The sequence below is a fragment of the Oncorhynchus mykiss genome, chromosome 30 (genome assembly GCF_013265735.2).
Source record: "Oncorhynchus mykiss isolate Arlee chromosome 30, USDA_OmykA_1.1, whole genome shotgun sequence".
NCBI classification, from domain to species: domain Eukaryota; kingdom Metazoa; phylum Chordata; class Actinopteri; order Salmoniformes; family Salmonidae; genus Oncorhynchus; species Oncorhynchus mykiss.
In genome coordinates this window covers 8,229,350-8,256,409 of record NC_050570.1, presented here as the reverse complement: position 1 = coordinate 8,256,409, position 27,060 = coordinate 8,229,350, and the positions used below count along the sequence as shown (strand labels likewise).

The window sequence follows — 27,060 nt, the reverse complement described above, 5'->3', positions numbered from 1 at the left end:
AGAATGTCTAATGACTTTAGAATGTCTAATGCCTTTGAAATGACCAATGATTTTAGAATGTCTAATGACTTTAGAATGTCTAATGACTTTAGAATGTCTAATGCCTTTAGAATGACTAATGCCTTTAGAATGACTAATGACTTTAGACTTTTGAATGACTAATGACTTTAGAATGACTAATGATTTTAGACTTTAGAATGACTAATGCCTTTAGAATGACTAATGACTTTAGAATGACGAATGATTTTAGACTTTAGAATGTCTAAAGCCTTTATAATGACTATTGACTTTAGAATGACTAATGACTTTAGACTTTTGAATGTCGAATGCCTTTAGAATGACTAATGCCTTTAGAATGACTAATGATTTTAGACTTTAGAATGACTAATGACTTTTCCCCTGTTTGAATGGGGGGGGGGGGGGGGGGATTCAGACTTCTATGTCTATGTAAATCAAAAGTAAATTAGAATGGGGAAGTGTGTGTCATCAAGCCTTTGGGGGTTGATTTTTGAAATTTAAAGGGGAATAGAAACACTAGGATTTAGAACACCAGCTAGCTGTAACTGATTTACTTCCTAAAGTGTTTCCTTTCCCCTTCAAGGTTATAACCTATTGCATTGTTATCATCTTTGATGTTTTTCAAGTTTCCTCTACTACTGAATATGGAGTCATATGATCCTTCTTTATTTTTTACCCAAATTACTCTTGACGCCGTTCACCAGGCCTTTCCCTGGAGCGTGTAGGTCCCCCTTGGATCCCAGGCCCTCGGACTTCTGCGTCAGCCTGGAGCTCCTTTCCGTGTCCCTCCTTCTCAGAGAGGCCGATCGAGGCGAGGAGTCCTTGGAGGTCTGCTTCACAGGGGTGGTGGACCTCTTCCCCTTCCGGGCTGGGGACGCAGACTTAGGCTTGCCCAGGCCCTTCCGCAGGCTCTTGGTTGTCTTGTGATCCTTCTTGAGAAGTTTCTCCGTGCTGCTCTGGTCGTTAGAGAGGGCCTCTGGGTCCACCATGCACACGTCAGGGTGTGGCGGGTGTGGGAGGGGGTCCTTCATAGGGGCAGGTAGGGGGTCGTGGGCCTTCGCAGCTGATCTGGGCGAGGGGGGTTGATGGCCCCCTCCGGTGGCAGATGCAGATAGTTTGTCCACCGGCAGGTGTTCTGCATCTTCGTCTGAGTCCAGGTTTCCCTCTGCTGTAATCGATGGGCACTCCTCGGTCTCTGGAGGTACGTCTGAGTCAGACTGCGAAGCTAATGAGTCGCTCACTGATGTGGGGGGCGTCTCCTCTCCAGCTAGCACCACCCCGAGTCCAGTTGCCATGCCACCAGGAGGCATGGAAACTGGTTGCGACCCCTCCCCTGCTCCAGTAGCTCCACATTGAGTGAGATGTCGCTTCTGCTTGTGAGACCTCCTCTTGACCGAGTGTTGCTCGCGGTCGTCTTCATCCCCCTCAAGAGAGTGGTCGCTCCCTTTGTCCTCTTCGCCATCATCGCTGGAGAGGGCGTGTGGACTGGGGTTGATGAAGGATGGGGAGATTTCTCCTTTGCGGTGTTTGTATTCACATGAGGAGTAGCTAGGAGGGGACGAGGAGGTAGCCTCCATATGCAGGTCAGTGGGACGACTGGATACTCCATCTGTTTTGGCAGATGCCTTTGTTTGGTGGGCATGTTCTGCTGTGGACAGAGGGGTGGGCTGGCCTGGAGCTACGCATTCTTCTTCGCCATATTCTTCCTCTGCTTCTTCTGCTTCTTCCGTTTCGTACGCTTCCTCCTCCTCTTCCCTGTCATCTTCATAGCCTGGAGGGGCGCTTGGGCATGCGCCCGGCCCTTGTAGGAGTTCCCAGTCAGATAAGCTACTCCTTCTCCTTTCGGACGTCTTCTCTTCCTGTTTCTCTGCTTTTTTATCCTCTACTTTCTCTTTCTCTCCCTCTTTCCTCTCCTTCTCCTTTTCACTCTCCTCATCAGTCTGGTCTTTCTTCTCCTCCTCCTTCCCGTCTTTCTCCTCCAATTGCTTTTCCTCTACCTTTTCCTTCTCTCCAGCCATCTCTTTCTTCTCCTTATCCTTTTGCTCTGGCATTTCCTTGTCCTCCTTTAGGGTCTCTACTTTGCTCTCTTTCTTCTCCTCCACTTTCATTTCCATCTTATCTTTCTCTTTCTTTGTCTCTTCTTCTTCTTCTTCTTCTTCTTCCTCCTTTTTCTGATCAGATTTAAGCAGATCAGATTTAGGTAGATCTGACATTGTGGCACAAGAGGCTTTGCTTGCTTCACTGAAGACTTCTTGGGCACTTGTGCGAACCTCAGTAGGCCCATTGGAAGAGGCTTCATTTGACTCCTGTGGTTTTGTCACCACATCAGATTGGGTCACTGTTGTGGTTGTACTGGAGACGATGGTGGCCATGTGTGTCTCAGTTATGGACAGCATGCCTTCTTTTTGCTCTGTCACTGAAGATTTCTGGCATTCAATGGGGCATGGAAGAGTGTAGGACTCTTTGCTGTCCAGTGAGCCCTGGGATTCTCTGTCAGGAGAGTCAGCTCTTTGCAATGGGGAAACATCAAAGAGAGCCCTTGAAGTGGATATGGTTTCAGCGGGTTTGGACAGCTGGGAACTTAATGGTTCTGAAGCAGGCATGGTTTTGGTTTCAACAATGCCCTCAAGTTTATGAAAGGTATCAGAGGTCTGACCCTTGTCCATTTTATGGCTTGATGATGTGTCTTGTTGAATAGTGTCTTTGGCTGGAGTAGGTAAGACTGGAGAGACTTGTGTCAGACTGAATGTAGGTGTAGTTGTTGAGGTAAGCTTTTCAGAGGCTTCTAGGTACTCCTCTTTTAGTATTACCCTTGAGGTTGAGAGAATTGAGTGCTTGACTGAGGATTCTTCATCTTTGAATGAAGAATACTCAAAGGAAGCAACCTCAGAATCTGTCCTGTAGGGGGCACTAGACACTGTGACGGGACTCTCTACCTCCTCTCGTAACTGGTGGCTGGTTGATAGAGAAGCTGAGGCAGATGGGAGGTAAGACGAAAGAGCTTCCTCTGGTTTTCGACTAGCGGTATCTGGGCTTCGCTGCCTCTCAGCTTCAATGTCTCCCTGACTGTAATGTTTATCTTCACTAGACTTGGTGGGCAGAGATAGGTCAGGACTGTCAAACCTCTCCTCCTTTAACCCCAGCTGGCTGTCCTCAGAAAACTCTGAGGATTCAGAAGGATATCCTCCAGATCCTGTTTGTTCTATTGCAGTGGAACTGCCAGACTGGAGTGGCGAGGCACCAACTACATTCTTCAAAAGGGAATCTGCAGTATCTACCAGTGGAGGGCAGATTGTGGTCATTGAATGGGTAGGTTCCTCCTTTTTGAGGAGGTTGGGTTCGAGTGAGAGGGCCTTCTTGTCCTCTTCTTCTGTAACAAGAAGTTTAGAAGGTGTGGTATCATCCGATGTCGTTTTACAGATTTCTTTTTCAGACTGCTCTCTTGCACCCTTCTCCACATCTAGATCACTGGCTTCTTCTTCTTCTTCCTCCGCATCTTCACCGTCCTCATCTTCATCATCATCATCATCATCATCATCATCGTCATCATCATCATAATCCTCTCCCACCACCAGTAGCCTCTTATATACACTGTCCGGAGTGTCTTCTCTCTCAGAATAGCCCATTGTAGATTTACTGGTGATAGAGCTGCCAATTTGAGTGTACTCAGATGCAAGAACATTATCGTCTATGAGATGTCCTGAGTACGCGGCCAGGGGGGCAGCAGTAGCCTGATTTTCTTTTTCCTTAGGCGAAACTTGACGATGTAACATGTCTTTCTCCGCTGGTGAGTAGCGACCAGAGGGAGAGTCTCCTCGCTCACTATCAGATGAATCCAACTTGTCTTTCACTGGCTCATCTTTTTCCTTCTCTGTTGTCTGCTTCTCAGGGATGTCTTCAAAAAGCATGGCAGTAGCTGAGGCTTGGGCACCAAGGTTGGATTGGCCCCATGACAGAGAGGCTGTTTCCTTTCTGCCTGACTGGACTGGCAGATACTCCTCTATACTAGGAGATGCTCCAGTCTTGTCCGTCTCTCCTGTAGATGTTTGAGGGGCCGACCAGGCATCGTCCTTCATTTCATCTTTCTCAACTTTTTCAGGTTTATCTTCTTTGAGATTGAAAGGTAATGAGCATGGCTCTGCTGGGGTGGTTTTGTTGTCTTGAGTCTCTGAATATGCAAAGCTGTTTTCCACGTGTGGTGTAGCATGTCCCTCCTTCCTATCACTCTCTTCTTCTTGACCTTTCTCTTTGTCATTGTGTTCAGGGAAGGCACTTGGGCTACAACTGGGGCTTCTCTCGCTCTCTGTGAAACGTGGGGGAGTGTAATCAACGCTACTGAATGACAGCGGTTCCTCTTTTTCCTCGTCCTCTGAGTCGAATTCAGCTGCACCAGCGTCTGCCTGCCTAGTTCTCCTGTTATCATCAACGCCAATATGTGCTGACCGATCAAATTCTCTAGAAACCTCACTGTCTTCTTTATTGTCTGATGCCTCTTCTTTCGAAATGGGTTTTTCATAGGGTTCATACTTAGACATGCCAAAGCCCTGATTTTCTTCTTGCAAGCTCACACCGATCGCCTCCTTCTCTGTTCTCATTTTGTCAAAACCTTCCACATTTTCAGAGGCACTGTCTGCTTTTGTAGCATCAATGTGGCCCACTTCCTCCGGAAACTTCGCAGAATCTTTATCCAAGAGAAAATATGAACAAGGTTGTGTGTGTCCCGGGGAAGCAACTTCCCGCTCTGTTTCCAATTCCCTCTCAGCTTCCTTGCCTGGTTTCTCCTCTCCTTTTTGAGAACAATGCTTCGCCTTTTCATCCGTATTAGATGCTTCTTTGCTTGTTGTCATAGAAGGCAGCAGTGTTTCATGCTGGGGGGATTCCTCCACACCAGCCTGGCTATCGGTGCTTGAGATTGTGGAACTTACAGCCTGGCTGTCGGTGCTCGAGATAGTGGAACTTACAGCCTGGCTATCGGTGCTCGAGATAGTGGAACTTACAGCCTGGCTGTCGGTGCTCGAGATAGTGGAACTTACAGCCTGGCTATCGGTGCTCGAAAGAGTGGAACTTACAGCCTGGCTATCGGTGCTCGAGAGAGTGGAACTTACAGCCTGGCTATCGGTGCTCGAGATAGTGGAACTTACAGCCTGGCTGTCGGTGCTCGAGAGAGTGGAACTTACAGCCTGGCTATCGGTGCTCGAGAGAGTGGAACTTACAGCTTGGCTGTTGGTGCTTGAGAGAGTGGAACTTACAGCCTGGCTGTCGGTGCTCGAGAGAGTGGAACTTACAGCCTGGCTGTCGGTGCTCGAGAGAGTGGAACTTACAGCCTGGCTGTCAACACTTGAGAGAGTGGAACTTACAGCCTGGCTGTCGGTGCTCGAGAGAGTGGAATTTACAGCCTGGCTGTCGGTGCTCGAGAGAGTGGAACTTACAGCCTGGCTGTCGGTGCTCGAGAGAGTGGAACTTACAGCCTGGCTGTCAACACTTGAGAGAGTGGAACTTACAGCCTGGCTGTCGGTGCTCGAGAGAGTGGAACTTACAGCCTGGCTGTCGGTGCTTGAGAGAGTGGAACTTACAGCCTGGCTGTCAACGCTTGAGAGAGTGGAACTTACAGCCTGGCTATCGGTGCTTGAGAGAGTGGAACTTACAGCCTGGCTATCGGTGCTCGAGAGAGTGGAACTTATAGCCTGGCTGTCGGTGCTCGAGAGAGTGGAACTTACAGCCTGGCTGTCGGTGCTCGAGAGAGTGGAACTTACAGCCTGGCTGTCAACGCTTGAGAGAGTGGAACTTACAGCCTGGCTATCGGTGCTTGAGAGAGTGGAACTTACAGCCTGGCTATCGGTGCTCGAGAGAGTGTAACTTACAGCCTGGCTTTCAGCGCTTGATAGTGTTGAACTTACAACCTGGCTGTCAACACTTGATAGTGTTGAACTTACAGCCTGGCTGTCAGCGCTTGATAGTGTTGAACTTTTAGCCTGGCTGTCAGAGCTTGATAGTGTTGAACTTTTAGCCTGGCTATCGGTGCTTGATAGTGCTAAACTGATAGCCTGGCTATCAGTGCTTGATAGTGTTGAACTTATAGCCTGGTTATCGGTGCTTGATAGAGTTGAACTTACAGCCTGGCTATCGGTGCTTGATAGTGCTAAACTTACAGCCTGGCTATCGGTGCTTGATAGTGCTGAACTTACAGCCTGGCTATCGGTGCTTGATGCTAAACTTACAGCCTGGCTATCGGTGCTTGATAGTGCTAAACTTACAGCCTGGCTATCGGTGCTTGATAGTGCTAAACTTACAGCCTGGCTATCGGTACTTGATAGTGCTAAACTTATAGCCTGGCTATCGGTGCTTGATAGTGTTGAACTTATTGCCTGGCTGTCTGTAGTGATGGAGTCTGAGACTGGTTCTTTTTTAGTGGTAGAGATAGCAGAGACTGGATCCTCTTTCATGGTAGGGAAAGCAATGGTGGGCTCTTGGCTGAGATGGGGTCCTGATGTGGTCTCAGTTGTCCTGGTGTCCTTTTCTAGTTCAGGGGAGAGTCTATGTTGTCCTTCTTTATGCTGCTCTTTGATGTCTTTATCAGGAGAGGCCTCCCGTTTCGGTGATGAGGACGCAAGCCCAGTGGTCTGTTCAGAGTGGCGGTCCTTCGTTTGGTCACTAAGCACATTCTCTGATGGCTGAGTTGAGGGCAGATGTTGAGACATGATGTCGTGCTCTGATTGTCTAGGTTCCACTGATAAAGGTCTTGAGCCTGCACCAGCCATACAAATTGATTCATCTTCCTCTTCCTCCTCCTCATCTCCATCTGAGTACTGAACCTGAAATGTAGACTCAAGCTTTGTCGCAGACGTCACCTCTAGTTTCTCTACCGTTCTTGTCTGTGTGGTGCGCTGTAAGGCCTCTCGTAGATCTTTCTCTTGCATCTCCTCTTCCTCCTCTTTAGCAGGTTCAATCTCATGAGAATCATATTTTTCTGTCTCTTCCTTGCTCTTCTCATCTTTGACTTTGTCAGCTGTTTCATTTTCTTTCTCTCTTTCCTCTCTGATGGGTTCAGCTTCATAACGTTCATCTCTATCTTTCTCTCTTTCCTCTCTGATGGGTTCAGCTTCATAACGCTCATCTCTATCTTTCTCGCTTTCTTCTCCTTTGATGGGTTCAGCTTCATAATGTTCATCTCTATCTTTCTCGCTTTCCTCTCCTTTGATGGGTTCAGCTTCATAACGTTCATCTCTATCTTTCTCGCTTTCCTCTCCTTTGATGGGTTCAGCTTCATAACGTTCATCTCTATCTTTCTCGCTTTCTTCTCCTTTGATGGGTTCAGCTTCATAGCGTTCATCTCTATCTTTCTCTCTTTCCTCTCCTTTGATGGGTTCAGCTTCATAGCGTTCATCTCTATCTTTCTCTCTTTCCTCTCTGATGGGTTCAGCTTCATAACGTTCATCTCTATCTTTCTCTCTTTCCTCTCTGATGGGTTCAGCTTCATAACGTTCATCTCTATCTTTCTCATCTTTGACGTCTTCGAAATCACTAGTATCTTCTTTCTCTTGCTCATTTTCCATCTTCCGTTCTTTACTGACATCAGCCACATGAGTATAATCTTTCTCTTTCTCCATGTTCTCTTCCTGACTGACTTCAATCTCAAAAGAATGATACTTTTCTTTATTCTCCCCCTGGGTGGATTCAGCCATGCATGTATCACCCTTCTCTTTCTCTCTGTGCTCTTCTTCCGTCGGTTCACTGACAAGAGTATCTCGCTCTTTTTCTATTTTATCTTCTCTTATCGGTTCAGTGTCAAAGGTATCCTTTTCTTTCGTCTCATCTTTCATGGCTTCAGCAACAAAGGTATCTTTCTCTTGTACTATTTGTTGTGTTGTGGTGGAGTCTGAGGCTGGCTCCACTTTAGAGGTAGAGATACAAGAGCTTAGCTCATCTTTAGAAGTTAATATAGTCTCTATTTCTTTCTGTTTCTCTTCTTTCAGAGGTTCACACTTCTCCTTGATGAGCTCGGCCCCACAAGTATCTCTATCTTCCTTGATGGATTTAGCTTCAGTAGCACCAACCTTTTCTGTTACTTTCTTATCTTCATTGATGGGTTCAGCTTCAGTAGCACCAACCTTTTCTGTTACTTTCTTATCTTCCTTGATGGATTCAGCTTCAGTAGTACCAACCTTTTCTGTTACTTTCTTATCTTCCTTGATGGATTCAGCTTCAGTAGCACCAACCTTTTCTGTTTCTTTCTTCTGTTCCTTGATGGGTTCAGCTTCAGTAGTACCAACCTTTTCTGTTTCTTTCTTCTGTTCATTGATGGATTCAGCTTCAGTAGCACCAACCTTTTCTGTTTCTTTCTTCTGTTCATTGATGGATTCAGCTTCAGTAGCACCAACCTTTTCTGTTACTTTCTTATCTTCCTTGATGGGTTCAGCTTCAGTAGTACCAACCTTTTCTGTTTCTTTCTTCTGTTCCTTGATGGGTTCAACTTCATGAATATCACATTTTTCCTTCACTTTCGAATCTGTATCTTCCTTGATGGGTTCAGCTTCAGTGGTACCAACCTTTTCTGTTTCTTTACCTTCTTTGGTGGTTTCAGCCTCGTGTGTGTCATGCTTTTCTGTCTCTTTCTCCTTCATGTCCTGTTTTATGGGTTTTACATCAGAAGTATCATCATCATCATCATCATCATCACCATCGTCATCATCTAAGAAGCTACTCTCCTTCTCCTTTGGGAATTTAGCCTTACTGCACACTTTGGATTCTTTCTCTTGATGGTCATCATCATCTTCCTCGTCACCGTGTCCGAGTATAGCCTCACCACTAGAAATGTCTTCCCGTAAAGATTCCTTTCCTAATAAGGAAACTTCGTCTTTCGTTGTGACCGACTCAGAGGGAAAAGGAATTGTCTCCGGTTTCAGTGGGATCTCATCTGTGGAAGCGGAGAGACCATCTTTTTCTTCCACTTTTGTAACCGCCAAGTCTTGTTCAAATGATTTCTCCCCAGATGGTGGTGCATCTGACTCACGTTGACTGTCTTTCTGGATGTCAGCATCTAGTTTTTCCTTATTATCTTCTTGATCTTTCTTCGCATCCTCATCGTCTGTTTTGGTGGCTGTATCATGAACGTCCTCCTGTGTTTGATGCTCCAGTCCTGGGAAGCCCTTGGTCTTTTCTTCCACAGGCGACTGATGAAGAGGAGAGTGGGTTGCACTGGGAGGTCCAGACTGTGTGGGAGAGGCCATTTTCACAGTGCTATCGTCTGGACTGAAGCACCGCTCTTCACCTTCTGAAGTAACTGAGTCTGACCTAAATGGCTTTGAGAAAGAGGGTGGAGGTGAAAGGGGTTTTGGAGGCACTGCCGTTGAGATGTCTTCTTTGGACTTAAAGAGCTGTAGCTCCTCATCAACTGGTGGTTGATCCAGCTTCAAATCCTGAACAGGTTTGGAGACACGAGACTCAGAGGCAGGGAGCTTTTCCACATCCCTTTCTCTATCCTGGAACATTTGAGGAGAGGCAAAACTCTCCTGTAGTTTTTCACGTGAAATGTCAACGTTAGGAGTTTGGTCTTCTTCTTCTTCCTCTTCATCGTGAGCCTTGATGACCTTATCCTCAGTCTTCACATCAGAAACAACCGGAAGGCACTCCTCAGATGGAGGTGACTTTAAGCACTTGTCGTCCTCCAAGGAGGATGTTGGTGAGATGGTCCCAGCAGAGTGGAAGTGTTCTTTCCCATGTGTGGCCTCGGTTGGAATTGCCATTGGAACGCTGTTAACAGTATCGTTAACCAGTGAGCTTTTGCCCGTTTCCTCAGTCTGAGGTGTAGTGACGGGAGTAACCAATTGGTCCTCTGCAATAGAGGTAGGAAAGGAGGACAATTTATCATACTCCGTGATGGATGTGGCTGAGGAAACAAGTTCTTCCTCTGCCAAGGGAGCAGACATGATGTTAGTGAATACTGATACTTGCTCCTGTCCACTCATGAAACCTTTGGTTGTTACATCAGCCATAGCTGCTGCTTGCATCTCCTTCATCCTGTGGATGGTGTCCAAGGAGCCTGTCTGATCTGGGACAGAGATGTCATATGTACCCACTTCGTATTGGAGGTGTGGTATCCTGTCTTCCGCCTCCTCGTGAATCTCCTCATCCGAGATGGTCTGTTCAGTTTCGGAGTAACCGGGAATGGTTTCGTCTTGAATGAAGGAGATGGGCTCGGCAGCAGCGGCTCCTTGCAGTGTTGATACTATGTCGGCTGTAGCGCCTCCAACATTTGAGATGTAGCCTTCCTCATCTTCCTCATCCTCCTCTTTGGCTCCAGCAGTCTGTTCGACTGCTTTGCTTTCCCAGTCCTTAGCCGATGTTTCTTTCTCTCCCGCTTCAGGTTGGTCTTTGACCTCTTCATCAGCTATCACGTCTAAGTCTTCTACCTCTTCCAGCTCGGCCTTTTCAACAACATCTTCATCTTCCTCTTCCTCCTCCTGGGATGAAGGCCTTCTGCTTTCCTCTTTAGCCATAGCTGTGGGCTTTTCAGCTTTCTCCATTTCCTCCACCTCATGTTTCCTGTCTAGTCTGTTATCTTCTCCTTCCTCTTCCTCCTCCCCTATCCCCATATCTTCCTCTTCCTCTACCATTTTCCTCTCTGCTATCAGGCCTTCTTTTTCCTCCACCTCATCGTCCTCAATGGCAGCTCCCTCATCCTCATAAATATCCACATCCTGTGCTTTAAATTCTTCTTTATGCTCTTGTGCTAATTTGTCCTCTTTTCTTTGAGATTCAGTCTCATATCCCATTGTTGTGGCTGCTCCTTTCTCAGGTGACTTTGTGCCCGTTGGAGTTTGAGAGACAGTTTCCTGTTCTTTCTCCTCCTCCTGGGTAGGGGATTCGGTCATGCTTTCTTCTGCTGGTGTCTCCACTGCACTCTCTGGTGGCTTGGTAAGATCCTCTGGAGTGGAGGAAGCAGACATGCCCTCAACAGCCCCATTCTGTAATGGCTCAGGCTGAATGGTATCTGCTGCTAGTTCCTCAGATTTGGGTTCAGCAGGCTCTGCCTTGGCCGTTTTGACTTTGCTTTTGTCGGTTTTGGGTTTACTTGACGCTTTTGCCCTGTGCAGGGTCTTTCTGACCTCTGGTGTGAGGGGTTTTAGGTCAGGTTTTGTTATCTTTCTCAACTCTGGTTTGGATGTGTCCTTTTTCTTGTCAACTTTGGGGTCTTTTTTTTTGTCTTCTTTTTTAGCTGCGTCATCTTTCTTGACATGTTTGATCTCTTTCTTTTCCTTGTCTTTTTTCTCATCCATCTTGGATGCCTTTTCCTTTGAGTGTTTTCTCAAGGATTTCTCCTTCAAAAGTTTTTTATTTTCTGGTCCATCAGTCTTGGATTTTAGTATTTTTGTGGGTTTTTCATTCTCTACCAGTTTCCTACCTTCCTTCACAGAGTCACTCTTTGCCTCTGTGGTCACCGAAACCTCATCGTCTGCTTCTTTCTTTGGGGATTTGGTAGTCTTGGGAGATGATTTGAGACTCTCTTTGCTGTCTGTCCTTTGCTTCAGCTTTGTCTGTTTTACAACAGCAGGTGGAGCTCCTGAGGCAATGTCTTTTTGTGTGGCTACTGGGTATCGCAAGAAGTCAAGGTGCTTTAATTTCTCCAGGCCCTCCAGGATTTTGTTTTGTGGTGCGTTTCCAGGGAACAGCACTCTGACAATCTTTTCTGCAGGATTGGCAGGAAGCCAGACGACTAATGCTGTAACTGACGTCAGGTAAGGTACGGATATTTCTCCCTCTTTTCCATTGGGGAGCACAATGCCAGTTTTGGCCTTGCTGTTACCCGCCCACTTTTGCATGAGAAACTGCATCTCCTTACTGTCCTTGACGGGGTTCAGAACATACATGTCTAACTTGCCCACTCCCATCTTATGGAAAAGAGTTAAAGGCTCAATAGGGTTACTGACCAGTCTACAGAGAGGCTCCGGCTTGATTCCCAGTTTGTTGAGGTACTGCAACGTGAGTGAGGCCTCCTCGATGCTACGCTTGACCTTTAGGTTTGATTCTGGCATACGTAGCTTCTCGGGTACATTGAAGAAGATCACACCAAGCTCTGGAGAGATCAGGTTCTTCATCCAGTCGCTGTAGCTAGCAGAGCCTTGTGACTGTTCCTCCTCCTGCTCTGCTATTTTCCTTTGAAGAAGCCCGTTGATGCCTGGCAGATTGTCTGCGCCAATGTGAGTGAGTAAAATCGAGTCGATGCGGTCCAAGTGTCTGACCAACTTCCAGAAGCATGATTTCCTTTCAGAGCCTCCATCCACTAGGATGTTGAAGCCATTGACCGCAAACAGGGCCGAGTCGCCCCTCCCCCCAGGGAAGACATAGCAGCAGGGCCTGGACAGTTTCAGGAAGCCTCCAGATGTGGGCGGCTCCAGGAGGTCAAAGGGCGAAGGCACGTCTACCGTCTCGGAGATGTACTCCGTGAACTCTGTGACTCCCTCCATCTTGGGGAGCACAGGCTCAGGGTTCAGTCTGTACTCAAGGAACTCCCGTAAGTGCTGCTGCTGACCCAGGGAGCTCCAACCCACCTCCGCTCGGCAGGACACAGTGAGTGTGGCCCGCTGCTCGGGGGCCGCTTCGCCCAGCAAATCACTGACCTACAGGAGAATGAGAGACAGAGACAAGCCCCAAGGTCAGAGGTCAGTGCTGATGTATAAAAATTGCTCAATGACATTGCTGTTTTGATTTTCATCCACAATTCCAGTTCGTGGGAGTAATATTTAAGATTCATTTTTCATTGGTAATCTAATCTTAATTAAAAATTTAAAATAAACAAAGCTTTTCAGTACTACAGACTAGAGTCAACAATGCCAGAAAATACTGCTCTGAATAGGAATTGACTGTTCTGAACAGTAATAGCTTACCCCAGGATCAGCAAAGACTTGTGAGAAGCTCTGATAGGTGAAAACCCCACTTTGGAGAAGCAGGTCCCCGTGGTCTGAGTTCTGCCCACTCAGGACCAAGAGCTTATGTCCTGCTGAGTCTGTGACAAGAGACTGGATCTGGGCCAGAGAAGACAGAGGATAATTATAGGACACAGCACTGGGTAAAGATAATGACTTTTATATTTTTATATTGGTTAGGGCCAGTGGTTCCCAACTCTGGTCCTCCAGTATCCCCAACAGCACACATTTTTATTGTAGCCCCAGACAAACTCTACCTGATTCAACTCATTGAGGGCTTGATGATCAGTTGACAGTTGAATCCGGTGAGCTTGTCAGGGGCTACATCAGAAAAAGGTGTGCTGTTGGGGGTACTGGAGGAGTTGGGAAACACTTGGTTAAGCTCTGAATTTAATCAAATGTTTTTCAACTTCGTTAAGCCGTTATTGGTATGCCACTTAAATCACAGTGAGAGAAATGTGTTTTCTTTCAGGATGTTTTTCTTTTTTTAATGTATGAGATTCTAAATCATCATGACAATTAATGTAAAAAATGTTTTGCATGTAATGATTGATAGGTCTAAATATAGCACAAGACTAGATTTTCCTAAATGTTTTTTTTAAATGTTGAAAACGCACCTCTAAAGCAACCGTATCCTCGGATGGGTTGACTAACACCACAGTCTCTAGGACATCACTTTTGTGGTGGAGAGTCCGTTGTCCTACAAGGGAGAGAACATCGAACAACATGAGGAGAGAGAGGACGTGTTTTGTCAATATCGTTCATGTACTTGCTTTAAAAAGGGTTCCCTTTCAAATCCTTCTAGACATAAGCAACATTGGCACAGGTCAACAACTTAAGAGGCTACTGAGAATCTTGGCACAGTCTGAGCAGTCTGCCCCAAAAACAACTTAAGAGTCTGCCCCAAAGACATCCTGCTGGAGAGCATCCAGTCTTTGAGTCTGGGAGATTTAGTACTGCATGGTGCCTGTACAGTATGTGGGCCAGACGCTTATAGAGACAGTGCGTCAAGGCAAGAACAAAAGTTGGAAAAGGAAATAGGTCACCAAATGTCTACTGGCTGTGGCTTGAAATCAGAGCTTCTTAGAACAGAACAAAGTTGAGAACAGCTATTGGTATTGTCATGCAAGGGAATTGAGAATTGGACAATACCTAAGCTAGGCTGGCCGAATATTTAAGAACGTTTGGCAATCACCATCACAAGGGCTGCGAGCATATGGTTTTCAGGTTATTGGTTAATATCACAGACACTTAGGTATAAAGTCACTGACATAAAGAGAGAGAGAGAGAGAGGGGCAAATACGATAAATCATTCGAGGCTACTCAGTACATATGATGCTGAACGTCCCTGTCATCATTTCTACTCATTAATGTTCAAAAGTGTGACGATAAGCACTTCATTGCCTTTTGTTTAAGGACCAATGCAGACTCTAATAGGGATTCCTATACATCCCGAGTTTTCCCGTGCTGCGGCCATTTTGGTATCTGCACTGTCATCCGTTTGCTGTGAAAGACCTCTGCAGAGAGTCGGCTTCATGTCGCCGGGCCACCTGCAAAGTAGTGATTACTGGATTATCGACTGAGGTGAGTCAGGGTAAAAGATTAAGGCCTGGATTCAGGCCGTACAGCGGAAGATCCAAGTTAAAATGTAAAAGGAATTTTCCGATTGAGCCGACCTATGCAGCGTTTACCGCGTATGCAGTCTCCGCGACCGCAGGAAAGTTGCCTTTAATTGTCGATTGTGCAATAAATCGGATGTTCAAATCAAATGTTATTTGTCACATGAGCCGAATACAACAGGTGTAGTAGACCTTACATTGAAATGCTTACTTACAAGCCCTTAACCAACACTACAGATTGAGCAGATTCCTATATTAAGGGATAAAACGGTGGCCTGGGTGATGACAAGGACAACCTGATACTTTAGATTCCAAATCAGAATGTATACTTTAGATTCCAAATCAGAATGTATACTTTAGATTCCAAATCAGAATGTATACTTTAGATTCCAAATCAGAATGTATACTTTAGATTCCAAATCAGAATGTATACTTTAGATTCAAAATCAGAATGTATACTTTAGATTCAAAATCAGAATGTGTACTTTTGATTCGAAATCAGAATGTATACTTTTGATTCGAAATCAGGATGTATACTTTTGATTCAAAATCAGAATGTATACTTTTGATTCAAAATCAGAATGTATACTTTAGATTCCAAATCAGAATGTATACTTTAGATTCCAAATCAGAATGTATACTTTAGATTCCAAATCAGAATGTATACTTTAGATTCAAAATCAGAATGTATACTTTAGATTCCAAATCAGAATGTATACTTTAGATTCCAAATCAGAATGTATACTTTAGATTCCAAATCAGAATGTATACTTTAGATTCCAAATCAGAATGTATACTTTAGATTCCAAATCAGAATGTATACTTTAGATTCCAAATCAGAATGTATACTTTAGATTCCAAATCAGAATGTATACTTTAGATTCCAAATCAGAATGTATACTTTAGATTCCAAATCAGAATGTATACTTTAGATTCCAAATCAGAATGTATACTTTAGATTCCAAATCAGAATGTATACTTTAGATTCAAAATCAGAATGTATACTTTAGATTCAAAATCAGAATGTATACTTTAGATTCAAAATCAGAATGTATACTTTTGATTCAAAATCAGAATGTATACTTTTGATTCAAAATCAGAATGTATACTTTAGATTCAAAATCAGAATGTATACTTTAGATTCAAAATCAGAATGTATACTTTAGATTCAAAATCAGAATGTATACTTTAGATTCAAAATCAGAATGTATACTTTAGATTCAAAATCAGAATGTATACTTTAGATTCAAAATCAGAATGTATACTTTAGATTCAAAATCAGAATGTATACTTTAGATTCAAAATCAGAATGTATACTTTAGATTCAAAATCAGAATGTATACTTTAGATTCCAAATCAGAATGTATACTTTAGATTCCAAATCAGAATGTATACTTTAGATTCCAAATCAGAATGTATACTTTAGATTCCAAATCAGAATGTATACTTTAGATTCCAAATCAGAATGTATACTTTAGATTCCAAATCAGAATGTATACTTTAGATTCAAAATCAGAATGTATACTTTAGATTCAAAATCAGAATGTATACTTTAGATTCAAAATCAGAATGTATACTTTAGATTCAAAATCAGAATGTATACTTTAGATTCAAAATCAGAAAGTATACTTTAGATTCAAAATCAGAATGTATACTTTAGATTCAAAATCAGAATGTATACTTTAGATTCAAAATCAGGATGTATACTTTAGATTCAAAATCAGAATGTATACTTTTGATTCAAAATCAGAATGTATACTTTTGATTCAAAATCAGAATGTATACTTTAGATTCAAAATCAGAATGTATACTTTTGATTCAAAATCAGAATGTATACTTTTGATTCAAAATCAGAATGTATACTTTTGATTCAAAATCAGAATGTATACTTTTGATTCAAAATCAGAATGTATACTTTTGATTCAAAATCAGGATGGACACTTTGGATCCATTTCCAAACTATAAAGTTTCCATTTGAATAGCTACCCCTGCACGTCACAGGTATTATGCATATTCATGTAAACAAATGAATAAAAATAGACGTGTAAATTAAGTGATCGTCATGGCAATACTGTGATTGGTTGGAGTCGGTCAGTTGACCCAGGAGGAACAGAATCATTGGCTGATACAAAACCAAGTGAAACTTCTTCTGAATGGTGGAGGTGATAATGAGCTTTCGTTGTCAATGATAAAGTAAGCTTTGTTACTCTTAAATGCTGGCTATATCATTACACCACTGATGAACAGACAGTCTTATTAGTAGTAGCAGAGGATACAATTACTACTGAAAGCTAATAGAAGTTGTAAAGTGGAACCGACCAGCACAGGCATAAAAGGAAAAAAAGGAATATGAACATTTCTGGATGTCATGGTAACAAGTCAGAGACATTTCGGAACAAAAGCACTCCGACCACAGGACACGGCTCACTTGGTTGCCGTTGCCATGGAAATGGACCAAATCTCTCATCATTACCCTGACTTGGCCTCTTGTGTGAGACACAAAGCAGCATTAGTCTGTAAGAGAGTAAAGGAGACTGGACCTGGGGCTTCAGGTGACCTGGCCACTGCTAAAGAACTGACCCGAGTGCTGCTATTAGCTGCAGAAAGCAGCAAAAAACTGTTAGTCTGGTCCCTGATCTGTTTGTTCTGTCATGACAATTATCGTAAAAAGCTGGTTGGACAACGTAAACAGATCTGGGACCAGGCACACCGAGAGGGACAGCTACTGTAAGTTGTACTGCCATAGGCCAACTATAGATGCTCAGTGAGCTACCAAGAGAGAAGCCTTGTTCATCAGAGCCTGTTGGAAGAGCAGCCTAGCCGTCCTCGGATGATCCCCACATGATTCTACACCACTGTGTTTCGATATCTACCAGAGCAGTGAGGGAGTACAGAATATGACATAATACAATAGGGACGTTGGGGGATATTCAAAACATGAGCCTAGTAGTAGAATACGTGAGCAAAAGACATGATATCAGACCTGGGGAGATGACGATCAGCTGCTTGTCCCTGTAGGATGACCCCCCCCCCCCCTCTCTGACACTGCAGACTGGTACAGTGTGATACTCGATGAACAAAGAGTCGGTGTCAGTCAGGGGCTGGTCAGTCTGACAGGGACGAGAGAAGCAACAACAACAGCAGTAGAAGTCATTAGGCTGATCCCAGATCTGTTTTTGTTGTGTATCTCCCAATGATCATTATCTCCTAGGATCATTGTTATGCATCACCATGACCGCAGGAGCTTTACAGCACAAACAGATCTGGGACCAGCTTAATGACTCCCTGATGTTGTTAAGACTAAAGAGTAAAGTAATGAGCATCCCTACTGGCTGTAAATGGGTATCCCATTCCAGTTCAGTGCTGTGGTATCATGTGCACATCCCTTACCTGTCACCAACTCTAAGTGCTCTAGTTAAGGTAATATATGTGTGGCCCTGTGTCTCACCAACTCTAAAATGGGTATGGGGAATTGAAGCATATCAGAACTTGTATCTAATGGCTAAATATTGGTATCTAAAGGGTTAAAGTGGAACTAGAATTTGTGGTAATCTCTGAGAAACTAGCTCATGCTAATGAACCGAGAAGCTCAATTCCACCCCCACATTTTCTGAAGTAAATCCGCCCCAAAGACATGCCTGCAAATCCACACTCAGATTTAAAATAGGAAAACTCCAGTAATCCGATCCTCACTGAAATGAGTTTGCAGCAAGTAGCTTTAAGAGAAAAGTTAGTAACGACGTTCTAGAATAGTCTACACTGCGCAGTAGGTAGACGGGTGAATAATACCTTAGGTTAGAGACTTACGGATAGATTCAATCCTCAGCACTCTGTGTTGCAGCAAATAGATCCAGTTATACAGTTGAAGTCAAAAGTTTACATACACTTAGGTTGGAGTCATTAAAACTCGTTTTTCAACCACTCCACAAATTTCCTGTTAACAAACTATAGATTTGGCAAGTAGGTTAGGACATCTACTTTGTACATGACACAAGTAATTTTTCCAACAATTGTTTACAGACAGATTATTTCACTTATAACTCACTGTATCACAACTCCAGTGGGCCAGAAGTTTACATACACTTAGTTGGCTGTGCCTTTAATTAAACAGCTTGAAAAATTCCAGAAAATTATGTTGTGGCTTTAGAAGCTTCTGATAGGCTAACTGACACCATTTGAGTCAATTGGAGGTGTACCTGTGGATGTATTTCAAGGCCTACCTTCAAACTCAGTGCCTCTTTGCTTGACATCATGGGAAAATCAAAAGAAATCAACCAAGACCTCAGAAAAAACATTGTAGACCTCCACACGTCTGGCTCATACTTGGATGCAATTTCCAAACGCCTGAAGGTACCACGTTCCTCTGTACAAGCAATAGTACACAAGTATAAACACCATGGGACCACACAGCCGTCATACCGCCCAGGAAGGAGACACGTTCTGTCTCCTAGAGATGAACATACTTTGGTGTGAAAAGTGCAAATCAATCCCAGAACAACAGCAAAGGACCTTGTGAAGATGCTGGAGAAAACAGGTACAAAAGTATCTATATCCACAGTAAAAACGAGTCCTATATCGACATAACCTGAAAAGCAACTAAGCAAGAAAGAAGCCACTGCTCCAAAACCGCCATAAAAAAGCCAGACTACGGTTTGCAACTGCACAGTACAAAGATTGTACTTTTTGGAGAAATGTCCTCTGGTCTGATGAAACAAAAATAGAACTGTTTGGCCATAATGACCATTGTTATGTTTGGAGAAAAAAGGGGGAGGCTTGCAAGCCGAAGAACACCATCCCAACCGTGAAGCACGGAGGTGGCAGCATCATGTTGTGGGTTGATTTGCTGCAGGAGGGACTGGTGCACTTCACAAAATAGATGGCTTCATGAGAGGGGAAAATTGTGGATATATTAAAGCAGCATTTCAAGACATCAGTCAGGAAGTTAAAGCTTGGTCGCAAATGGGTCTTACAAATAGACAAAGACCCCAAGCATATCTCCAAAGTTGTGGCAAAATGGCTTAAGGACAACAAAGTCAAGGTATTGGGGTGGCCATCACAAAGCCCTTATCTCAATCCTATAGAACATTTGTGGGCAGAACTGAAAAAACATGTGCGAGCAAGGAGGCCTACAAACCTGACTTGGTTACACCAGCTCTGTCAGGAGGAATGGGACAACATTTACCCAACTTATTGTGGGAAGCGTGTGGAAGGCTACCCGAAACATTTGACCCAAGTTAAACAATTTAAAGGCAATGCTACCAAATACTAATTGAGTGCAAACTTCTGACCCACTGGGAATGTGATGAAAGAAATAAAAGCTTAAATAAATCACTCTACTATTATTCTGACATTTCACATTCTTAAAATAAAGTGGTGATCCTATCTGACCTAAGACAGGGAATTGAAAAACTGAGTTTAAATGTATTTGGCTAAGATGTATGTAAACTTCTGACTTCAACTGTATGTATGTACAGTGGGGCAAAAGTATTTAGTCAGCCACCAATTGTGCAAGTTCTCCCACTTAAAAAGATGAGAGAGGCCTGTAATCTTCAACTATGACAGACAAAATGAGAAAAAAATATCCAGAAAATCACATTGTAGGATTTTTTTGTTGTTGAATTACCCCCTTTTCTCCCCAATTTCGTGGTATCCAATTGTTTTGAGTAGCTACTATCTTGTCTCATCGCTACAACTCCCGTACAGGCTCGGGAGAGACGAAGGTTGAAAGTCATGCTTTCTCCAATACACAACCCAACCAAGCCGCACTGCTTCTTAACACAGCGCCATCCAACCCGGAAGCCAGCCGGGTGTCGGAAGAAACACCATGCACCTGGCAACCTTGGTTAGAGCGCACTGCGCCCGGCAGTTTATCTCAATACTTTGTTATATACCCTTTGTTGGCAAATCCTACAATGTGATTTTCTGGATTTTTTTTCTCATTTTGTCTGTCATAGTTGAAGTGTACCTATGATGAAAATTACAGGACTCTCTCATCTTTTTAAGTGGGAGAACTTGCACAATTGGTGGCTGACTAAATACTTTTTTGCCCCACTGTATGTATGTATGTATGTATACATATGGGGGATTGGAAGTGATGCAGACAATTACATTGATGGAAGCTACAATCTATCTGCAATATTAAAGCTGATCTACCACCTAAACAACCACAAACAAGTAATGGAGAGTATAAAGGTAGATTGCACTCAATTATTGATGTAGGTTTGTCCATCTGAGTCCACCATGATTAAGTCATATTTAGTAATATAAACACGTAACACTAAATCACAAGTACACGTCAGACAGCTGTGTTTCCCGGCTTTGCCATTTTGTTTAAACAGTCCTTTTGAAGAGCAGAATGTTCAGCCAAGTTTCCCTCCTCTATTCATCTCACTGGCTTTTCCTTTAACTCGCATCCCAGAAACAGCCAAAGTATCCCACTTCAAGGTAACTGACATCACGCCAAAAGGCATGTCGAAAACTCCAATCTTAAAAAAAAGAGGCTAAAGGCTGAACAAATGCATTTGGTGGTTGAGTTTCCTGCTCAATATCCTCAGACTGCTCTAATTTCAGCAAAGGATTTTCTATCACCCCTTCACGTCTGCGTCATTTCCTGACATGTACAAAAAAAACAGTATTCAGCAGTTGAAATCTGAAAGCAGCCTCCATCACACATTCAGCAATAGACTTGTTTCCTCAAGATCAAAGAAGATCACAGAGGAGGGACATTACCATAGCATTAGCTTTGTGTCTTCACTTCTCTGTACAAGGGTGGTACTAACTTCTTGACGATACACATAATAAAATCCCATATGAACTCTCCCACACAATCCACAAAGACCCGAACCACCCAGACACCCACATTCAGAAGAACTTGAATGAGAAGCCAGCGAAACAAGAGCAGATACTGACAAATCTCAATGTCTTGAGGTAAACGAACTAAAGCAACACTGTTGACGTTGGATCGTGTCCAGCTTGGTCAGCGGTTGACTTAAGAACCTCAGGAACCTAAACGATTAGCTCCAGACTCGACTCTCCATACAGCACTCCAACACCCAGAGGACAGAAGGTTGTTTTTCCAGACAGAACTCACTGTTACTCTCCTCGGTCCTCCTTTACCTCAGCTGACCTGCTTGGTATAAATACCTCCATCTGAACTCTGGAAATGAGAGCACTCTGTTTAAAAAAACAGCTCAACCACGGCTCAGATGCTGCACTGCTTCACATAGCCTGCTCCACATAGCCTGCTCCACATAGCCTGCTCCACATAGCCTGCTCCACATTTAGCAATAATCAGGGACTGAGAGGATGTTCAAGGAATTAAAAAAAATAAGGCATCTAAAATTGTCTTGCTTTTGGTCTTCAGAGGCAGCATCTAACTCTGTCTCACTGTAGCCAGCTATACCAGCTGGAGTTGAGCTAGAACTGAGACGATGTTGAATCAATGTTAGATGCTTGGCATCCGTCGTGCTTCTCATACTGATAAAACATGTCGCAGAGAGTTATCAGAATGGGAGGTACGGAGTAGGACACAGTTGATTTAGGGTCAGTTTTGCATTTTTCCATAACTACATAATGGTTAGATAGGTACCTGCAGATCCCCCAGAACTACATAATGGTTAGATAGGTACCAGCAGATCCCCCAGAACTACATAATGGTTAGATAGGGTACCAGCAGATCCCCCAGAACTACATAATGGTTAGATAGGTACCAGCAGATCCCCCAGAACTACATAATGGTTAGATAGGTACCAGCAGATCCCCCAGAACTACATAATGGTTAGATAGGTACCTGCAGATCCCCCAGAACTACATAATGGTTAGATAGGTACCTGCAGATCCCCCAGAACTACATAATGGTTAGATAGGGTACCAGCAGATCCCCCAGAACTACATAATGGTTAGATAGGTACCAGCAGATCCCCCAGAACTACATAATGGTTAGATAGGGTACCAGCAGATCCCCCAGAACTACATAATGGTTAGATAGGTACCAGCAGATCCCCCAGAACTACATAATGGTTAGATAGGTACCAGCAGATCCCCCAGAACTACATAATGGTTAGATAGGGTACCAGCAGATCCCACAGAACTACATAATGGTTAGATAGGTACCAGCAGATCCCCCAGAACTACATAATGGTTAGATAGGTACCAGCAGATCCCCCAGAACTACATAATGGTTAGATAGGTACCTGCAGATCCCCCAGAACTACATAATGGTTAGATAGGTACCAGCAGATCCCCCAGAACTACATAATGGTTAGATAGGGTACCTGCAGATCCCCCAGAACTACATAATGGTTAGATAGGGTACCAGCAGATCCCCCAGAACTACATAATGGTTAGATAGGTACCTGCAGATCCCCCAGAACTACATAATGGTTAGATAGGTACCTGCAGATCCCCCAGAACTACATAATGGTTAGATAGGGTACCAGCAGATCCCCCAGAACTACATAATGGTTAGATAGGGTACCAGCAGATCCCCCAGAACTACATAATGGTTAGATAGGGTACCTGCAGATCCCCCAGAACTACATAATGGTTAGATAGGGTACCAGCAGATCCCCCAGAACTACATAATGGTTAGATAGGTACCTGCAGATCCCCCAGAACTACATAATGGTTAGATAGGGTACCAGCAGATCCCCCAGAACTACATAATGGTTAGATAGGGTACCAGCAGATCCCCCAGAACTACATAATGGTTAGATAGGTACCAGCAGATCCCCCAGAACTACATAATGGTTAGAGAGGTACCTGCAGATCCCCCAGAACTACATAATGGTTAGATAGGTACCAGCAGATCCCCCAGAACTACATAATGGTTAGATAGGGTACCAGCAGATCCCCCAGAACTACATAATGGTTAGATAGGGTACCAGCAGATCCCCCAGAACTACATAATGGTTAGAGAGGGTACCTGCAGACAACTCTTATCAAGGGCGTTAGATACAGATACAGTCTCATGTAGTAGCCTGTGTTTTGACTAAGATCCTCTATCCAAACACACAAAATATACAAACCGGCATAAATCTGGTACTTGATAGAGATCTGATGCATTCTCTTCATAAACCTGCATATGAATAAACTCTCTGGTACCCTTTTCACACTACTGTGCCAATTATAGCTGGGCTTGGGCTTGGTTAGGCTCAGTAGTGTGAGTAAGCTATGGATGAGAGACTGATTGGCTTGCTAAGACACCTTCAACAGTACACAACAAGTATGGGGCCATCATGGCAGCCCTATGACGCTAAGCGTTTAGATAATGCTCCGAGGGCTACGTCTGACAACGGTGACCTAACGATGTCATCTCATGTTTACTGCAGTCACTCTTAACTCGTTGAGGTGACAATGTGGGCTTTTTCTTTTACGGAACACCGGCACCCAACAGGTCAACAGAAGGCAATTTTTTGACCTGATGCCTACTGGGTCATCTTATGGAAAGACGGCCAATCGCAGTAAACCAAAAGTCAAGTAAAGAGGCACATCAAAACAAGGTTAGCGCCGCTAATCTAATTTTGCTAATGTGACTTAATTCTCTTCTGAGGACAAAGGGCCATTATCTTCACTATAACTTATTGGAAAAAGAAGTGAACTGGAAAATTTTAAAAAAAGGAGTCGGTGAGACCAGGCAATAGCAGAAAAGATCATTGCGCAACCTTCACAGAACACAAAGTATAACATTTCAATTGAAAGTCCACTTTCATGTAGGCTCCTTATCAGATGCTGAACAACTGATGTGTCATATCTGCACAGAGCTAACAGGGCTCTAGAGGGCGGCCATTTTACTTGCATATGAGCCTAAACATCTGGAATTTCTATTTAGGAACACCAGTGCACCTAGAAAAATTTAAGGATTCTAGCTTATATTACCTCACATATTTTTAATTGTGCTCCTAAATTTCTTTGTGTGCTCCTACATTTTCTTCAAATTTATTCAGTGGAAAGACCATATAGACAGACCATTTAAAAAAAATATTTATTTAAACAGGGAGTCACATTGACATTAAACATCTCTTTTACAAAACAGCCCTGGATATATTACAATAAAAAACAGCCCTGGATATATTACAATAAAAAACAGCCCTGTATATATTACAATAAAAACCGCCCTGGATATATTACAATAAAAAACAGCCCTGGATATATTACAATAAAAAACAGCCCTGGATATATTACAATAAAAAACAGCCCTGGATATATTACAATAAAAAACAGCCCTGGATATATTACAATAAAAAAACAGCCCTGGATATATTACAATAAAAAACAGCCCTGGATATATTACAATAAAAACTGCCCTGGATATATTACAATAAAAAACAGCCCTGGATATATTACAATAAAAAACAGCCCTGGATATATTACAATAAAAAACTGCCCTGGATATATTACAATAAAAAACTGCCCTGGATATATTACAATAAAAAACAACCCTGGATATATTACAATACAAAACAGCCCTGGATATATTACAATAAAAAACAGCCCTGGATATATTACAATAAAAAACAGCCCTGGATATATTACAATAAAAAACAGCCCTGGATATATTACAATAAAAAACAGCCCTGGATATATTACAATAAAAAACAGCCCTGGATATATTACAATAAAAAAACAGCCCTGGATATATTACAATAAAAAACAGCCCTGGATATATTACAATAAAAAACAGCCCTGGATATATTACAATAAACATATTTAATAAAAGCAATCACATTGAAATACATAGAGGTCCACAATCAATATAAATATATTGCATAAAGCTGACCCATATATTTACTCAACATGATTGAGAAACATGTCAATTCCACACAACACATCTCTATAGTACATATGTTACTGTAGGTAATGTAGGTAATGTTGCACTCTCCTCAACTTCACTTTAGCACCTTTGGCTTTTAACTTTCGGGACATCTTGTCCTAAAAGTAAACAAGATATATTTTTGCATTGGTTACAGATTTATTTCCAAACCCTCAGACAATATGCGGGTCTCTTTTCTCCTATGACCTTGCTAAGGCACCTGTGACAGAGTCTATCAGGGACTGAGAGTAAGGCGCAGACAGCCAACCCACTGTTTCTCCTAAACAAGCCCGATCCTAACACCAGCCAACTATTTCTTGGGTGTCGATTGGCTCACCAACTTGCACCTTAAAGCCGAACAGGAAGTGTATGTCCTAGTTCCTGGCCGTAATCCTAGTCCTGTGATTTGGCAGTGCTGGATGTTTGTGCCGCTAAGCCAGTGAAACCCTCTCTACGTTAATCACTGCTGGGCTTTTGAGTTCCAAGCTGTCCCAATCTGTCCCAATCTCAGACCCTCAACTGGATTCTGGGCGTGGCCATTGAGTCCAGGAGTGTTCATGAAGGCACACAAAATCAAAAGCAAAATCAATGTACGCATTCAGTACCAGTCAAAGTTTTGGGCACACCTACTCATTTCAAGGGTTTTTCTTTATTTGTACTGTTTTCATTCCAGGTGAAGCTGGTTGAGAGAATGCCAAGAGTGTGCAAAGCTGTCATCAAGGCAAAGGGTGGCTACTTTGAAGAATCTCAAACAGAAAATATATTTTGATTTGTTAAACACTTTATTTAAAACACTTACTACATGATTCCATATTTTATTTAACGAGGCAAGTCAGTTATGAACAGTGGGTTAACTGCCTTGTTCAGGGGCAGAAAGACAGATTTTTACCTTGTCAGCTCAGGGATTCGATCTTGCGACCTTTTGCTTACAAGTCCAACGCTCTAACCACTAGGCTACCTGCCACCCTATATGTGTTATTTCATAGTTTTGATGTCTTCACTATTATTCTACAATGTAGAAAATAGTAAAAAATACAGAAAAGCCCTTGAATGAGGAGGTGTGTCAAAACTTCTGACTGGTACTGTACATGTTATTCAATCATTTCATCCAAACTTCTCACGCGGGTCAACGAGCGTCTGCATAGCCAGGCGCTAAAATAGAACTTGGTTATATTTTTGACACGTGACACACTGCAAGTCCCGCCTCTCCCATCTCCTCATTGGTTTTCACGAGCTTACACCCACGTAGATGATTGAAAGATGAACTGAGGTCCACACTCCAGACCAGTTAGTGATGGTAATGCCCCTTAAAGTTGGTTGCCAACCGCCATATTAAGTCCAAAGAAGAAGAAGCCTGAAGGAGGAGAGATTACTAGAAACTAACTATGTTTCCCCTTTTATCTGTGGATTCATTGTCGGAGTAGAGGACACACGAATTCTACAAAAATCCTGAAAAAAATGATCTTGTGCATTATTTCAGGTAAAATAATAACCCAATGTTTATATCCCAGGACAAATTAAATGTCCATGAATGTTTCATGTGTTTCGACCTGTCCTCAAATTAATATAGTTGGTTCAGAGTTCGTTTTGATATTTCAACCTCCGTGTCCTGATCACGTCTGGTGTGGATGGACAATATCAACAGGCTCACGATGGCGCAAGCCCGGTTTAGTCGGCATGCAAGGCTCCA

General features: G+C 43.2%; 1 protein-coding gene across 3 annotated transcripts in view; it reads right to left on the bottom strand.

Annotated features, from left to right (window-relative positions):
* The window catches only part of map1ab (microtubule-associated protein 1Ab), a 95,733-nt gene that overhangs the window by 8,827 nt on the left and 59,846 nt on the right, over nucleotides 1-27,060 (bottom strand). For 2 of the 3 annotated variants that reach the window (XM_036969192.1, XM_036969194.1), the window contains 3 exons: nucleotides 13,559-13,641; nucleotides 12,903-13,040; nucleotides 695-12,635 (listed from right to left, as the gene is read on the bottom strand). In XM_036969192.1, the coding sequence (XP_036825087.1) occupies nucleotides 695-12,635; nucleotides 12,903-13,040; nucleotides 13,559-13,641 (12,162 nt within the window). The remainder of the gene's footprint in view (nucleotides 1-694; nucleotides 12,636-12,902; nucleotides 13,041-13,558; nucleotides 13,642-27,060) is intronic. The other variant, XM_036969193.1, reaches the window with a different exon arrangement.